Here is a 17423-nt window from a genome sequence, read left to right on the forward strand (position 1 = left end):
TATTTTTATATCGTCACCATTTATTTAAAAACTGATTTGAAGTCAGGATGATAAATTTAAAAAAACCTCTAAAGCTGCAAACGCGTTAATAGAAAAGTCTCTTCAAACCGGAAGTGCCGCGTCAAAGTTTCTCCCTGAGATTAGTCGGTCGTTACACTCCACGCATGAGAAAACGTTACGTCTTCAATTAAAACACAAAGTTCACTTCAGAGTTAAGTTTCTGTTAGAGCTTCATTTTCCCTGCAGCGATGGCGCCGTGGATCTCCTCCGTCAGAGGGACGTACGTTTTCTGGTCCGGGTCCAGGAAGTAAAGCGGGTCGCTGATGAGCGCGGGGTTGAATCCGTCCTCCACCAGCTTCACCTTCTTCATCTTGAACGTCCCCGTCATCTCCAGGGACGGCTGCCAAAACAGGACAAACTTAGCCAAACTCCGAAAGAGCAACAACTTCATCGAACGGCTGGATCAAGAAGAAGCTAGGGGGTTCCATTTGTGCCAAAAATAAGTAGAAGTAACTTCATTTTACTGTGGAGACAAAATCAAATAAGGATCTAGGAAGAAAACGTGTTAACGTCCACTGAAGTTGAGCTGCCAAACTAAAGAAGAAGTCGCTTATTTGTAAATAAACCAGTTTATAAATTCAGCCGAGGTCAAATAATTATTTTTTGATCTCAAAATGTTTCCATAATTACAAAAGACGATTAGAGCAACTAGAAAACATAAGAACGCTGACTTTATTCTCAGAATTATGACTTTAATATCGGAATTCTAGCATTTTGTCTTAGAATTTTTAATTTAATCTCAGAATTTTTATTTTCTTTCTTAGAATTTTCACTTTAATCTCTGAATTTTTCCTTAAAATTCTGAGATTAAATTAAAAATTCTAAGAAAAAAATCACTATTCTGAGATTAGTCAGAATTGTAAGAAAAAAAGCAAAAATCTTTAGATTAAATTCAAAGTTCTGAGTTTTTTTTTTAGAATTTTAAATTTAATCTCTGAATTTTGACATTTTTCTTAAAATTCTGAGATTAAAATTGTGAGACTAGTCAAAATTCTAAGAAAAAAGTAAAATTCCTGCTTACTTTCAAAATTGCCATTTTTCTGAGTTCTTTTCATTTATTCTCAGAATTTTGATCTAAAAAAGTAAAAAGTACAACAAAGTCATAATATTACAAGAATAAAGTGGAAATAATGTGATAAAGTTATAATATTATGACTTTATTCTCATAATTTTACTTTTTTCCCCCCATTAGCCCTTAATATTCCATCATATTATTGTCATAAATTTATTAAAAACAAAATTGACAGTTTGTTTGGAAGTATTACATTTGCTATTTTTTTCCACTGTTTGTTCCACAAGGACATCAATAAATATCAGTAAATTCAAATATACCATTAGATGCAGTTACTCCTTGTGTTTTTCATTTTTACCTGAACCCGTAGGAATCTGGGTCTTGCGTAGGCCGGCAGGTAGGAGACGACCTGCTTGTAGACGTCTGCAGAGTCGAAGGTTTCTCCTTCTTTCAAAGTGACGGCCGCCATGCCGATCCGACCCTCGTGACCTGATGGTTAGGAACAAGCAGGGGAGAGGAAACCATTTCAAGCCAGTAATGACCCGTTAATCTTCCTAGGTCTATGGCCTACACAAAACATGTTCATTACATTTTTGTTCACAGTCATTCTTAGATAAGATTTAAGCTGATTTAGGGCCTCTAGTTACTTTAAATCTAAATAAATTGGTGATGGCCACGGCTCCCAACTCATCTTTAACACATTCACGTGAAAATGGTGGCAAACTGATGTGCAACCAGCACAACTTTGAAAAGCAGAAGTGGAACCTCATGCACAACAAACAAGAATCCAGCAAGTGGTTTCTGGATAGTGAGTCAACAACAAAACTTTTCCAGCAGCACCATATAGCTTTGGTTGCTAGGTAACGGGCTGGGGTTGCTAGGCAACAGCGCAGTATGACTCAAGAACCAGGAAGTTTCAGAAAACAACTTATTGCCGAACAATAGCTTTGCTGTTTTTTGAAACACTTGCACTTAAAAAAAAAACAAAATCTTACCAATGATTTTGTTCTGGTTTCTTGTGAAAATATATTAATATGCTTGAAATGAGACAAAACTAACTTAAAAGTAACTTTTCAGCAAGATATAGCTGAACATTGATTTAAAAAAATGTAGTAGTTACACTGAAAAATTATTTTATTAAAATGACATTTTTTACATGTTATATGTGAAATAATCTGTCAATAAAACTACAGTAGTACTTTTTCAAGTCCAAGATATTTTCACTAGAAACTAAACCAACATCACTTAGTAAGAAGAAGTGTTTTTACAGTGTATGTCGTTTTTAGAAGCAGTAAAGACACAAATGGAAGTACAAAAATGTTCAACATGCAAACTTTTCATAATAAATCCCGTTTGGTGTAGTAAAGTATTTTTCTACCTTCCACTTTAACGCCGTAAACATTTGCTTCTAAGATGCAGGCAGCCAAAGTGAGGATGTCTGCGACCTCTGACGTGGCGACGTTTTCACCTTTCCACCTGAAACAAACAAGAAAAAGATGACTGGAGCGTCTCCGTTCGTCTCAGAGCGTCTCATAACCTGTGAGCCTCCACTCACCTGAACGTGTCGCCCACTCGGTCCTGAAAATAAATAAACTTTTCGTGGTCGAACCGAAGCAGGTCGCCGGTGTTGAAGTACATGTCGCCTTTTTTCAGAACATCGAAAAGCCTTTTCTTCTCCGTCTGCTGCTTGTTCCCGGCGTAGCCGACAAATGGAGACCGCCGAGTTATTCTTCCAACCAAAAGCCCAGTTTCACCTGAGCAAAATAAAAGACGGCAATAACAAATAAAAGATGCTCATTTTAACAGCTTCAACAAATAAAACTAAAAAGTCTGGCTACGGCTGGCCAATCAATCGATTATATAGATCCATCTGATTTTTGTTTTCTTTTTGTTCCACCAATACATTCCTGGGGCTTAGCGATATATATATATATATATATATATATATATATATATATATATATATATATATATATATATATATTTATTGTTTTTAATATTTAGTATTAAAAACAATACGAAATATTGTTTTTAACTTGCATTGTTTCTGCTAATTGATATGCATTACTGATACGCATATCAATTGACATGCATTGTGTCCAGAAAACCAATTTATCCCAATACAGGACAAGGAGAAATCTGTCACAAAAATATTAGTAGCGCCATCATTTGTTATTCGATATATCTATTAAATACGACTTAAAATAAAGATTAGAAAACGGATGTTTTATAAATTCTCCATGATATAAATCTATAAACAGTTTAGTTTCTGTTAGTTCTGTCAAGATACAAGAAAGGGCGAATATCTACTTATATTGGTATAAGTATATATATGTATATATATATGTAGTATATATATATACATTTTATTTTAAATATGCTGTAGGAGCCGTAGTTTGACAACTGTTATAAATATCACCATGTTTTTAGAACACAGGGGATTTGCTCAGTTTTTTTTGCAGCGGCTGCAGTGCGCCGCAATAAAGGCAGAATAAAGCTGATAAACGGGTGAAGAACCAAACTAGACAGAACCACTTCTGATTGTTTGCAAAGCCAAACAATCAGAAGTGGAACAATAAAAGTTCCAACAAGCCACTACTAGGGCACTGGGGTCATGATTCTAGACACGGGCAAGAGAAGGTTCAATGTCCAAACTTATTGATTGTTCTTGGTGATTTATTTTCCTTTTTCACCAAACAATTACAGACATCAAACTTTCATTTGTTCTCATGCTACCACTCTTAAAAACCATCGGCCCCAAACCCAAATGCCTGCTGGTCCTTCACCAGGCCCCTGCACTTATCTATGTGGACTGACCCACATTATTTCCTGTCTAAATTTAGAAAATAAGAAAATAATAAAACAAAAAAAATAATAAAATCAACAATTATCAACCTACAAATAAACTCTGTAAATAAAAAAAATAGAAATTTAAGAATAAAGTAACAAAATTCAAATAGATAATGAAATAAAGAAAAATAGCTCCAACAACTTTTATTCTGCCTTGCGACACACATTGCGACACCCCATGGCAACGGGTGTTGCTTTACGCGGACCCGTTGCCATGGCAACCGACAAACAACAGCTCAACGAGCTGTTGTTTGATATGCATTACTGCATATCAAACAAATATTAAAAGTTTTCCTCACCTGTAAAATCTGAAGCACTTATTACCATTATCTATGGTTGAATTAACTACTAAACATTTCGTCCGTTAGAGCTGTTGCCTTGCAGCAAGAAGGTTCTGGGTTCGATTCCGGTCTGGGGTCTTTCTGCATGGAGTTTGCATGTTCTCCCTGTGCATGTGTGGGTTTTCTCCGGGTACTCCGGTTTCCTCTCACAGTCCAAAAACATGACTGTCAGGTTAATTGGCCTTTCCAAATTGCCCCTAGGTGTGAGTGTGTGTGTGCATGGTTGTTTGTCCTGTGTCTTTGTGTTGCCCTGCGACAGACTGGCGACCTGTCCAGGGTGACCCCGCCTCTCGCCTGAAACGTTAGCTGGAGATGGGCACCAGCAGCCCTCCCGACCTCACTAAGGGACAAGGGTGCAAGAAAATGGATGGATGGACATTTCGTCCGTTGTTCTGATTCTTTGCGTGACTGTAGTATTTTCCTGACCACCAATATTCCTGACTCAATGGACAGCAATGGCGCATGTGTGACTTACGATAAATTACATAATGTCCAGTAATATATCCATCAATGCTGCTGCCTCGCGCTCTGTCCTTCTCTCGCACTTCCCGCTACTTAGCAGTGGGTGTCAGGTTACATTGTGTTGCATTCAATGTTGTCGGGGAAAAAAAGAGTTTCATGCGCTTAATGTCCGATTTGCCATAACTATTTATTGAATTCATTGTCGCTAGCTGGGGTGGCAACAGGGGTGGCAAGGCTCTCGTTTGGGGTGGCAACTGCCACCCCGCTAGATCCGCCCCTGTGTGTAACTTTTTATTTATTTTTCCCATCCATATTGCCTCCCGCGTGCAGCAGCGTCATTCTGGAAACTTTTGGGTACCCCCTCGTAAAGATGGAAGCCACATTTGGAATAACCACTTTGGTATCTCTATATCTTGTGTTCGTTTTAATGAATTGGTATCATGTTAGCTTTATGGGAATTTTGTTGAATCGCTAGTTGGACAAAGTATTATGGGATTTTTTTTGTTGCTATGACAGGGTAGTACTCTGAAATCTTATGTTGGGTTTCATGTCAAAGCTAGCTAGCATATTATTATGGCAGAGAAAGGTTGCCTTTAAATTGAAAATGATCCTTATTTGTGTAGTTAATGCAAAAATGGCCTTATTCAGCCCTTTAAATGTTATTTACACTTTATGTCCCATTACACATTGGTGCATTTTTTCGGTCCAAGTTAAAGGTTGCTGTCTCTTTAAGAAATTCTAAAAGTAAGGGTTGGAGCTGTTAATAACTGTCGTAGCGCTGTGGTTTTCTGTGATCCCGTGGGTCCAAGGGGGAAAAAAAGCAGGAGTAATCATTTTATTCGCATCCAGAACAGTGGTATCCACTTTCCCTGTCGTTTCTTCGGGGTTGTGACCACGTCAAGCTAAATTCGGTCATTTTTAATAGTAATTTTCTGACCTCATTGAGAAATTGAGACCGACCGTTAGCGGACGTTTTAACATGTTAGCTTCAAGCTAACGTTGGTGTGCAGTGATACTGTGGAGCCTTGCGGTGCTGCAAAAAATTACAAAAAGCAACAAGACTTGTATTTTTATACAGTTTTCATTCCGTCCTAATATCAGTATATTCAAGAAATATTCAAAAGTATGACAGAAATTTAGTTTGCTCGGTTTTGTGGAATAAAAATTGCCTTATAGAAGGCTAAGAAATTTGACTGCTTTTATGTTATTCTTATTTAATCCCCTTCTGCTGAACCCTCCAAGTGATTGTTTAAAACGCTGAAATACACATGTAATGGGAAATCGAAACTACAAATGTAGTCCTGTTTTTCAAATTTTCATTTTCTGACTTCAAGCTTCTTTTTGATACTTTGCACGTTTTTTCTTTACAAATCCTTAAGCTGAGGCAGTAAAATGTGATCTTATTTCATTGTATGAATTGCTAAAATGGAATGCTGTTCTTTTTTCTCCCAGTTATCCTCATAATGCAGACAGACTGAATGAATATTAATGGTTTCTGGACATGTTGAATCTGGTAGGTTTGCTTCTTTTCCCCCTGTAGCATTATGACTGACCCTACGATGATCTACTTCTAGTTTTCTAAAAAATCTTTTGCTTTCCTATGTTATAGCTGGACTGAGTTTGGAAGCCTAACAGGTGAACAGGTAGACTTATTTCTTCGTACAAGGGAAGCCGACATCATACCAAAACTCAAAGACATGGACAAAGGTATTTATGTGGAACCAGGGATTTCTGAACTTTGTAAATAAAATCTTAAAAATATAAAACTAAATTCAGGTCCTAATATTAAAACAGGAGAAAAGTTTACATAGCCACTTTTTGTTGATATTTACCAAAAAATTGCAGTGAAATCTTTAAGAGTTTGTGGTTGTAATGTGAGAAATAGTGGAAAGTTTCAGGTCAGCGTATGGAAATCCAGCTGCTCATCACTCACCGGTTTCTGCTTTGATGCACAGACCCTCCGAGTTTCTGACCGGCTCCTCCTTCTCGATGTCAAACTTGATCAAAGTGTAAGGAAAGAAAATCTGGGAGGAAAGAGCAAACGTCTCATCAGCGTCTGAGAGTGAAACAGAAACACTTCATCCTCTGATCATCTCTGATCTTTGTTTAATGCGTGAAGCCGATGCTGATGGGAGCAGCTTCACGTTTGATGACGGATCAAAACACAGAACATTAAAGCATTAAAGTGAAATTCAGGAAACCTTGACGACTGCAGCGCTCCAATTAGACATCCCAGTTTCTTCAAATCAAATGAAATTAGCGTCAAATGTTTGATCAAGCAGGAATAAAACCTCTGACATGTAAAATTTGGTTCTTTTGTAAAATATTTCTAGGTAAAATAGAAACAGCTGCAGTCAGAGAGTTTTCTTACACCTTTAACAATTTTCATTTCCTGATCCAGAAACCTCCATGGCTTTCAGGTGAATAAATGTGAGCAGAAAGAAAAACTACATGGTTTTAAAAATGTTGTAACATGACAAAATGTTGTAAAATTGAAATATTATGGATAATTTTCCAAGGCACTGAAGATAAATTAGAACAAATCTTTTCAAAATTCACTTTAAAAAATGCAGCTCATCTTAACGCGTTTTTTAATTATCCATTTTCTATACTTGAAATGACTTTAGAGCGAGCGACTCTTACCTGGTGCAGAAAGTTAACGCGTCCCACCGCTCCGATCTTGGACGTGTAATTGATAAAGCCGATGTTTCCCTCGGTGGCGGCGTACAACTCTCTGACCTTAATGTCGCCGAATCGATTCAGGAACTCGCTCCACACGTCGCTTCGGACTCCGTTCCCGATGGCGATTCGAACTTTGTGGTTCTTATCGTTTTCTTTCTGCAAAAAAAAAAAAAAACAGATTGAAACTGCAGACATACAGAAAACGATGTGGAAGGAAAACCGTATGTGGATTTCTCACCTTCGGCATGTTGCAGAGGTAACGCAGCGTCTCGCCGATGTACTGCATCACCGTCACGTTGTACTTCCTGCAGTCGTCCCAGAACTGAGAGGCTGAAAACTTTCTCCTCAGAACCAGAGTGAGACCTGGAAATAGCGAATCACATGACTCATCTGCAAAAAGTGGGAATACATTTTATGTGACGCATTGGGGCGCCGCGCTGGAACGGGCGCCAAACGAGGGGCTCCGTTTATGAAGTTCCACAGTAAAAAATTAACTGTTTTGTTTGAGAAATAAGTAGCTCAGACCTAAACATTTAGCCTGTTAAAATATTGAACAAGCAAGCCAAATATTTAGCTCGTCACTAATAAGGAAGAGGAATATCAAAATTAAAGCTGGATTTTGCAGACCTTGATGTAAATTCCGCTTCTGAATTAGTTCATATATTAGCTACATATTTAGCTACAAGCTAAATATTTAGCTAGCAACTTAAATATTTAGTCTGGAAAACTAAATATTTAGCTGGTGAATTAAATATTTAGTTTGGAGCTCTGACATTTATAAATGTAGGAATAACATGATGAAAATATAACTTAAAAAAAATTAGCACCTACATTATTTTCTTTATGACAGACTGAATAAACCAAATTATTGCCGTTTTTGTTTTTACAAACAGCACCCAATAGCCAATAATTATTCCGTCAATATTGGAATAATTATTTATACTCTGTATTTCCTGTATTTGGCGGCTGTTTGTGTATTGAAAACCTCCAGCGGATATCTAAAATATGTCAGAAAGCAGCTAGCTGACCCTTCGCTCACCTCTCTCGATGCCTCCGGTCATCCCGATGAGGAAGCCGGCGCTGTGGTACAGAGGCAGGTTGATGTAGAAAATGTCGTCTGCTGTGGATCCACCTGATGCCTGGACGAAGGACGCGGCCCAAACCCTCTCATGGGTGACAACAGCTGCTTTAGGCAAACCTTTACCAGCCAGAGGAAAACATCACAAAATCCCCTCAGAACATGAAGCTACAGCTTGATGCTTACAGACGCAGAATAACGCCGGGGTTCAATTTCTCTGCTCAGGTTTAATTATCTGTAAAGTCAGTGTTTTATTCCACGCTCACTGCTTTCACGTTTCCAGGTAAGCAGCTGCTTTGATTCACGCACCGACTCAATACCTGCTCACTGAAACAAGCAGGTGAAGCGAGCAGCCGGCTGGTGAACATAACGGAGAATTTAGCAGCTAAAGAGCGAAAGGTTTCCATCTGAACAGGAAGTGATGTAGTCAGGGGAGAAAAAGAGGCCCAGCAGATCCTGACGGACTGGTATGATGGCGTTGACAAGAAAGAGTAAGTTTCCGTCAAGAAACTCTGAAACTTTCAGATTAAGCTCAGAAATTTTCTACGAAAAAAAGAAATGTCTGTGCTCCAGCAGTTAAAAAACTATTTTTTTAATACATTTTTTTTTTTTAGAAAAAAAGCTCCACAAGTCCAAAATTTGCTTGAAGAAAATCAGAAAAATTTTAGATTAATCCCAGAAATATTATAGAAAAAGCAAACGATAACGCTTTATTTGAAGGGGTGTGCATAAGACTGAGATAACGTCTGTCATGAACATAAAGAAGTCTTTATGACTGTTTATGACAGTTGTCATGAAGTGTCATTCGGTAAATAATGACACTTTTAATGCAAAGTTGCTCTAAAAGTTCAATAAAAGTGCCAACTTTGCATGATTTTGTAAATTCTGATAATTTAATGCAAAGTTGGCATTTTTAATGGACTTTCAATGCAACTTTGCATTAAGTGTCATTATTTACCAAATGACACTACATGACAACTGTCATAAACATTCATAAAGACTTCTTTATGTTCATGACAGATGTTATGTCATGTTTATGACAGTGTCATGTCAGTCTTATGCACACCCCTTCAAATAAAGTGTTACCAAACAAAGAAATTTCTGAGTTTGAAACGTTGAAAATGTACTTTAAAAATATATATATATTAAATTTGAGATTAATTGCAAACATTTTCTGGAAAAAACATGGAAATTTCTAAAAGTCAAAAATGTTCACAAATTTTGACTTTTGAAACTTAAATTTCTGAGTTTTTTTAGAACATTTCGGAGATTAATCTCAAATTTGAGGGTTTTTTGTAGCAAATTTTAAACTTTTCAAATTCAATGTGTCCCTCTTTCATCTAGAAAATATCTGAGATTAATCTCAAAGTTTCAAATTTTTATGGCGAAAATGTACTCCTATCTTTTGGATTATATTTCTATCTGCGCTGGCCCACCTTCAACTGCTAGGTTTAAATTGTATAAATTCGCGGGTAACCATAGCAACCAGCAAGCGTTTAACAGCCAACCGAATTCTTTCTGTTGTCAAGTTGCGCGCGCATCCGCTGTGTTTACAAACAGAGAATGTAATATGGCGGCGGGCGTACCGGTGGTGCCGGACGTGTAGATGTAGAGCGCGGTGCTGCGGATGTGGATGTTGGCCCGCAGCTCCGGAGGCAGCGGCCGGTCGGAGGCTTCGGCGATCTTGTCAGACAAAGCGGTGATGCCTTCAACGCTGCAGCGATCCGACAGGAGGCACACCCGGATGCCCTGATCCATGAGCGCCGGCAGAATTTCCTCCACCGCATCCAGCAGCTCTGCAGACACAGACCGGATTCAGGCTGACCCACCAAGCCAGAGGGCCGAGCTGGGTCGGGTTACCAGAACCCACTGAGGGACGGGAGCACTACGTTAACAAATTTTTAACCAAAGTAAAAAGAAGAAAATACTCAAGAGTAAAAAGAATAATTTGGTAAAAAAAAAAAAAGGCTACAGATGAAAATATTGTTTGAAAACAGAACAATAAAATTATGTGGAAATTTGGGGATTTTTGAAAGGCCAAAATGAAAACATTCATATGAATGACATTAATTTCAAAATCAGGTAAAATAAACATTTTTCCAAATCAGTTTCTTTCAATATAAAGCGTATAAATAAAACTGCACTTGTGTGTTTGTGTCAGGTGAATTTTTTTGGTTTAAACAAACTTGTTCTTCATTCAGTGGATTTACTTACATTGGGTAGATTTTTGGGATTAATCTTCATAATTGAGATTAAAAGTTGAAAATTTTCTCACGCAAATGTTCAACTTTTGAAACGCAGAAATTTCCATGTTTTTTCACACTCATAAATGGGATTAATGTCTAAATTTATGAGTTTTCTCAGACTTTTTTAAAAAAAACTTTTTTAGCACAGAAATGACCATGAGTTTCACGGTGTATTTCTGAGATTAAACTAAAAAAAAAAATTTATCTTTTTTTTTTGCAAGCAAATGTTTGACCTTTGGAATCTTTCCAAAAGGTTACTCAAGTAACTGAGTAGATGTAAGTAGTTATCCCCAACTCTTAGTTTCTGGAAGTTCAGCTGAAATGGGTTAATTTCTGATAAAGTACATGAAACCGAAGTCGGCCATGACAGCTCACAGGAGAACAGATAAAAATACTCAGAATCCAACGGTGGGTAAACAAAGCTATTAAGATTTGTTTTGGCTTGCGAGTCAGCGTTTCATCTTTGTAACAGAAATGATGTGGTTAATAATCCATACAGGTCTCTACATGTTTCAGTATAAGTATTTCACGCTGCGTAACAAACGTTCTCTTTTTAATATTTTGAGAAACTTTCTTATCTCCAATGCAGACGCAATTAATCACATCCTCTAAATGTACATTTTAATGCAGTTGTTGATTGAAAAACTACATTTTTTAACCATAAAACCTTTAGTGGTACAAATCTGTTTATATTTTATAAAGATAAAATGAATAAACGCCATATTAGAGAATTGCGGCAGCATGTTGGAGTACGGTATTTTCCGCACTATAAGGCGCACCTAAGAACCTTCAATTTCCTCAAAAGCCGACAGTGCGCCTTATACGGTTTGCCTTTATAATGGACCAATATTGAGCCACAACAGGTCTAGCAACTACGGTAAGCAGCCGCCGACTTCATTTTCCCCGTAGAAGAAGCGCGCGGTGCATGCTGGGATAATTGTCAGAAATCTGGTTTGTTGATAAAGTTTGACTCACCTATCCATAGACATGAATACCGACCGTCTAGAATCAGGTCGTCTGCAGCTCATTTAGAACCACGTTCTCCACCAACATGCTGTGCGCCAACAGAGACGGGTCACCATCGTCTGGCCACGCCCGGCCCAGACGCGCAAGACTCTCCTCGCCGACCGGAGTTATTCTTTATGTCAACAAAGTGGCTTTAGATATTCATCCGGGGTGCTTCGACTAGGGCTACCAAGGGACCAGCCCCTATGCATTTAAAGCCGGGGGCCGGGGGAAGAAAGACGGAGACTGCTGCGTGTTGGTTGGTCTGTGTTACCCAGAAAGCAGTTGGGCACAATTTTGAAACACCAAAACCGTGAGTGAAACAACGACTGGGGCAGCCTAGTAAATATAGTACTCGGGGACCCTTGTCCCGTATAGGTGCAATACGTGACGGGTGGCAACCGTAGCGTCTATTCTATAGGCCTTATAATGCGCATAGATATGAAGAACTTTTTTTTTTATATATATGAAAAGTTTTAAAATAGGCCATTTATTGAAGGTGCGCCTTATTATCCGGTGTGCCTTATAGTGCGGAAAATACGGTAGTTCTATGTTATGATTTGTTTTTGTTTTATTTGAAGACATTTTTCATAATTTTGTCAGGGGTTTTTGTAGTTTTTTGGTTTGGATTTTTGCTCCTACTTTTTACTTTCAAAACCTCAAATAAAACCTGAACTATGATCCCACATCCCAGTGGAGTTGAAAAGGAGGCTTCACGGATTGATCTCTTCCGACATGTGATCTGTTCGGCTTCCTGACCATAAATAGATATTTTCATGAGGTGGATTAGCAGTGCTTGCTAACAACTGATGCTTTCATCAGGACATTTAGCTGTGGAAAGTCACATTTGCCGTTAGCTTGTCATGACAGTGATCAGATTATTATTCAACCATCTTCAGTCAGATTTGTTGCAAGTCTGACTGCTACTGGAGATCCTTCCTCCCCGCAGCATCACAATCTGCAATGACTCTTTGAAGATACTTTGATGAGTAACAAGATTTAATTTCCTTTTTGCATAAATAAAGTATTTTTTTAATTGAATTGGTTCATAGCAGAAGCTAACATCTGTAAGCTAACATGTGTTGACAGCTTGCTAACAAACAAACATGTGGTTAACATTTAGAACAGCTAGCATTTTTTAACAGCTTGCTAACAGCTAACAATTATAAACCAACATGTGGTTAACATTTATAAGAGCTAACAATGATTAAGCACATGCTAACTGCTAACATCTGTACGTTAACGTTGCATGACTTTACTTGAACAGTTTCTCTTTCTGGCTACTGATGGGATTTTTTTCTAGAATTAAACTGGAGGTAATTTTCATAGAGTACCAGGTGAGGCCAGCAGATATGAAGTTAATATCTTTGGGACTTTAAATCTCATCTCATCTCAACTGAAAGCATTAAACAACCCGTTTCTTTATACAGATTGTCTCAAACTTCACTGTGAAATATTTCTGGAAATGAAATCTTGTAATTCCAGTCGGCCCAGATCCACTTCACCATCTGCCTGTGGGAGTTTCATTTAGAGACACTAACATTTTCTTTTACGTCAAACCAGCAGATCAAGATTTTAAAAATATATATTTTTCCCTCCTGGGGACATTTGTTGTGAATTGGTGCAATCTAAATAAAACTTAATTGAACTGAGCCCGTATAAAATGAAAATAAAAATGCAGCAGCTTTTCCAAAAGGAGAAGTTTTGACTAGCAGAAAATTAAATTATCCAATTACACATGCTGAAGAATATTTCCAACAGCAACTTATATGGTTTCTTCTAAACTTAAACATGCTCCATCCAGAAAACCCAAACTATCAGATGACTTTAGTTTTTGATTCTAATATGCCTTTTGTGATGTCAGCAATGACACGTGCAGGTGGAAACTCTTTGGGGGACAGATCATCTTATTTAAACTAAATTATAACATAAAACATAAAAACTGACACTAATACTGTTTAAATGTGATATATGATAATATCCAAAGTGAGGGAATAATTTTATATAAGTTTGGCTTGCAGCTTTAATGTTTGAAACCCAAATCACGCTCATATTTAACCAAGATGCTAAATAAAGGCTTGTTTGTTTTCAAAAGGCACAATGTGTTCCGGGCTAAGATAATACGCCTCAAATAAATGCGTTAAAATGAAACAACTAGAGTCACTTGTTGCGCAACTTGAAAACTTGAACTCCCAGTGTCTAATTTTAGGACTTTGGTCGTTGAGTAAATGAGATAGTAATTCATGGGAGCCGCTGTTTTTCCTGCCGTTTCATGAAATGTTTGCGCAGGTTTTATCCTCTAACCTGGAGCGGCAATGAGCACTTTGGCCCCGCAGCAGGAGAAGCAGTGCAGCAGAGACTTGGACCTGATGTTGAAGTTCAGCAGAGCCGCCGGGCAGCCCAGCTTGGCCAAACCGAGCCAGGTCCACACGAAGCTGGGCTCGTTAGGCAGAAACAGGGCCACGGTGTCGCCCTCCTTCAGCCGGGCTTCAGCCTGTAGAGCCCGGGCCACCTTGTTGCTCTGCAGGTCCATCTCTCCGTAGCTGAATGCGCGCCCCTCGAAGTGGATGAAGATCTTGTTGGGTTGCCTCTTCACGGCGTCCAAGAAGCAGTCCAGGATGCTGTAGAAAGGTTTGGACTTCCTGTACTTGGTGAGCCTGATGCCCAGCTTGAGGCTCCGCAGCATGTAGGCGCAGTCATCGCTGAAGTACGGGCAGAAAGTCCGGATGTATGCGAAGGCCAGGATGGCCAGGCCGGCCGCAGCGGTGAGCCACACGGACATGATGGAGGAGCCGCAGGACGGGCTGGCAGAGCGGCTGGGAAAAGTTCAAACTGTGTGGAAAACTGAAATGCGACAAAGTTCATGCGTTTGATTGAGGGCGGCGCTCCGCTGGGTTCTGACCCACTGATCCCTCCTTCAGGCCGGGGGAGGATCCAGTTGCCAGATCGGCTGGATTTCCTCTCAACCTGTTGGAAAACTGAACTACCAGAGGCGGGCAGAAATTATCCTCAAGTAGGAGAACTTCTTTAAGATTAGTCTGAATCCGGGTCATTTCTGGTTCTTCTTATTATACTAGAATATGGGGGCCACTGTAGACACAAACAGAGAAAAACAGAGTAAATCTCTGTCAAAAATTCTCGCATCTCAGAAATTTTCTAGAAAAATCCGGGAAATTCCTGAGTTTCAAATTTGCTAAAAAAAAAAAGTTTAATCTCAGAAATGTTCAAGATCTTGGAAATTTCTGAATTGTTGACCCTGCTTGCTTTCAGGTGAACTAAATATCTTGAAAGAAAACAAAGCCTCCCCTTATTTATTTTATTTTAATTTTTCACTCCTATACACATATATTATGTGTATGTAAGAAAAATAAATAAGTTATTTAGTGAATATATATAGTTAATATTTTAACCAATTGTAAAGTTAGGTAGTGGTTCTTCCATGTTTTTTTCAGACGGTGAAGCTGCTGCGCCTAAAAATTTTAAATTAATTCAATTAAACATGCAGTGCTACTTTTTAGAGTGCACCGATCGCTGCAACAAATGCACGTGTGAGGCTGGGAAACTCAAAGTTGCGCCACTAAAACGACATTCAGGGGTAAAAACTCCCCAATAATCTACCAAAAAGACGCAAAAACCTCTTGACTGCGCACATGGCAACCCTCATTAGAAATGCGCAGCGTGGTGGGCGTGAGCTCGGTCCGCACAGCAGCTGATTTACAGGGAGGGTCCAAATGATCCGAAAGCTTCTTCTGTTCTCCGAACCAGAACCAGGCCTGCTGAAAACACAATCACAGCCTGTTCAGATTTTAAGAAATTAATCCTGTTTTCTCAAAATGCATCAGCAACGCCGGAAGAAAAAACAAAAAACAAGCAAACATTTTCTGAATGGCTGATTCTGTATGCACGTCACGATGTTTTTTATTTTCATTTACTACGACTTTATATGACAGAGCAACAAAACAGAGCAGGTATATGAAATGGAAGAAAAAACAAACGTTTAAAAAACTGAAAAGTTTAAGTAAAAGTGGAACTTCAAAATATTTTACCCAAATAAACGTAAAAAGACTCAAATAAGAGCAAAATAGTATTTTGTAATAATTCTACTTCACTGGTGGCGTCATTAGATGGAGAAACATAATTTTCCGTGCAAATGCTGATATAAAGACTAAATGAAAGAAAAATCATAAAAAATAAATGACAATTACTAAATAAGTTCAAGCATTTAAAAAAACTTTTCCTTTTCAAATTTTAGGAACCGTGAAAAATTGACACAAATCAGTCCAAATCTCTAAGAAAATATAAATTAGACTTTTGTTTTAATGTGTAAAGCCTAAAACAAAGTAATTATTTAAAGTGTATGAGTGTCATAATAAAGATAAAAATAAAAAAGTATGTAAGCCAAACTTCCCTAAGAAGCAAAAATAACTTAGGTGTGGAAAATCTGCTTGTTAAGGCGGGTAAAAGAAAACTTCTCTTTTCTTACACTGACTTGGACTACAATGTCCAGAATGCAATGCGGCAGAAACTCCATTTGTACATTTAACGTTTTCAAATCTGAAAAGCTGCAACGACTGAAAGATTTCTCTTCACTTTTAATATCTAATGGGAAACATGAAATAAAAATCAATAAAACTATGAAGTGTGTGGATGTTGTTCTTTCAAATATAAATCCAAAATTACAAATTTTTCCCTCCATTAGTAACGAAAGATCAAACACGTTTGGTGTTGAGAATCTGGTTCATGCGGAACCTAAAACTTTTTCTGCTTCATCTTCACTACAAAACATTTTAAATTAAAACTTTTTTTCCACAATATTACTGCACATAAAATCAGCCGAATCACCAGAAAATGGACTCAAATAAAGAAAACCTGCTCAGTTTTCCATTCTTTTAAATGTTCTGTCTCTTTAAGAGTCTGAAAAAGTCCGGTGTGCTCCAACAGATCAGCTGGTAAAGGAAATCAATCAGCAGATGTTACATACAGTTAGAGTCCATGCGCGACGGGGCTGATACAGCAGGGTTCACTGAAGTGAAAGTTAAAGAGATAACATCACGTCTACAGTTTGTTTAACTGTATTTTTTACGTCGATAATTAATCCTCCAATTAATTGTTTTAATTGGAGGATTTCTGAGCAGTAGTGGCCTGTAAATCAGATTTAAGTCAAAACTTTGACTTGACCAGTCGGAGGCGGACTTTCCGGTGTGTTTTGCGACATATTGTCCTGATGCTACCGTTAAAGCAGGAATATGTTTTTCTTTATTTAAAACAGGTTTTTAAAATCAAAGAAAACAAGTAACCAGTGGGACATGAGATGTGAATACGAAAACAAAAAGGAAGAGGTGAAAACTTATTTATGTAACTATTACTTACAAATATAAATGATTTTTTTAACATATTAGTTGAAACTGTTAGTATGTGGTGACAGTTTGGCATGAGACAGATAATCTATGAACAAATACAGCTCAGTCAGAAACAACCAATCAGAACCAGGAGGCGGGTCTTAGCGCTGTCAGTCATCCTCCTCCTTTTTCTCTGCTGAGCTACAGTTCAACGCAATGCAGGCAGCCATGAATGCTAATGCTAGTTAGCATGACCACCAAAGACAGCAGATAAACATTAAATAGTTTCACTGCATGTACAGGAGCTTGATTGACAGCGCTAAGGCCTTCCTCCTGGCTCTCACTGGT

At 38.1% G+C, this 17423-nt stretch overlaps 1 protein-coding gene and 1 long non-coding RNA gene across 6 annotated transcripts in view; one reads left to right on the forward strand and one right to left on the reverse strand.

Annotated features, from left to right (window-relative positions):
- Window positions 1–14731, reverse strand: LOC108166362 (long-chain fatty acid transport protein 2-like). The gene is made up of 10 exons (XM_081608268.1): window positions 14041–14731; window positions 10072–10281; window positions 8447–8605; window positions 7646–7770; window positions 7369–7563; window positions 6659–6749; window positions 2628–2826; window positions 2451–2548; window positions 1431–1561; window positions 1–400 (listed from the first exon to the last, which is right to left on the reverse strand). Exons 1-10 carry the CDS (start codon window positions 14516–14518, stop codon window positions 224–226), a joined length of 1863 nt encoding a protein of 620 aa, XP_081464394.1. The 5' UTR covers window positions 14519–14731; the 3' UTR covers window positions 1–223.
- The window catches only part of LOC103466436 (uncharacterized), an 18762-nt gene continuing 5843 nt past the window's right edge, over window positions 4505–17423 (forward strand). Inside the window, exons 1-4 of one of the 5 annotated variants that reach the window (XR_014087943.1) lie at window positions 4511–5125; window positions 6178–6238; window positions 6335–6432; window positions 6681–7031. This is a non-coding gene — a long non-coding RNA (uncharacterized LOC103466436). Of the gene's footprint in view, window positions 5126–5393; window positions 5637–6177; window positions 6239–6334; window positions 6433–6680; window positions 7032–17423 lie in introns of those variants that run through there. The other 4 variants (XR_014087942.1, XR_014087941.1, XR_014087945.1 and 1 more) reach the window with 4 other exon arrangements.

Source organism: Poecilia reticulata, chromosome 6, assembly GCF_904066995.2.
Source record: "Poecilia reticulata chromosome 6, P_reticulata-male-v2, whole genome shotgun sequence".
Taxonomy (NCBI): domain Eukaryota; kingdom Metazoa; phylum Chordata; class Actinopteri; order Cyprinodontiformes; family Poeciliidae; genus Poecilia; species Poecilia reticulata.

Bases quoted from the DNA above. Each gene is read 5' to 3' on its own strand.
- LOC108166362 (XM_081608268.1), bottom strand. From the start codon at position 14,518: ATGTCCGTGTGGCTCACCGCTGCGGCCGGCCTGGCCATCCTGGCCTTC. The intron at 8,606-10,071 runs GTACGCCCGCCG...TGGCTGGTAAAG, and splicing joins CTACACGTCCGGCACCACCG to GTTTGCCTAAAGCAGCTGTT. The intron at 7,771-8,446 runs GTGAGCGAAGGG...CGCTATTTCCAG, and splicing joins GACCGGAGGCATCGAGAGAG to GTCTCACTCTGGTTCTGAGG.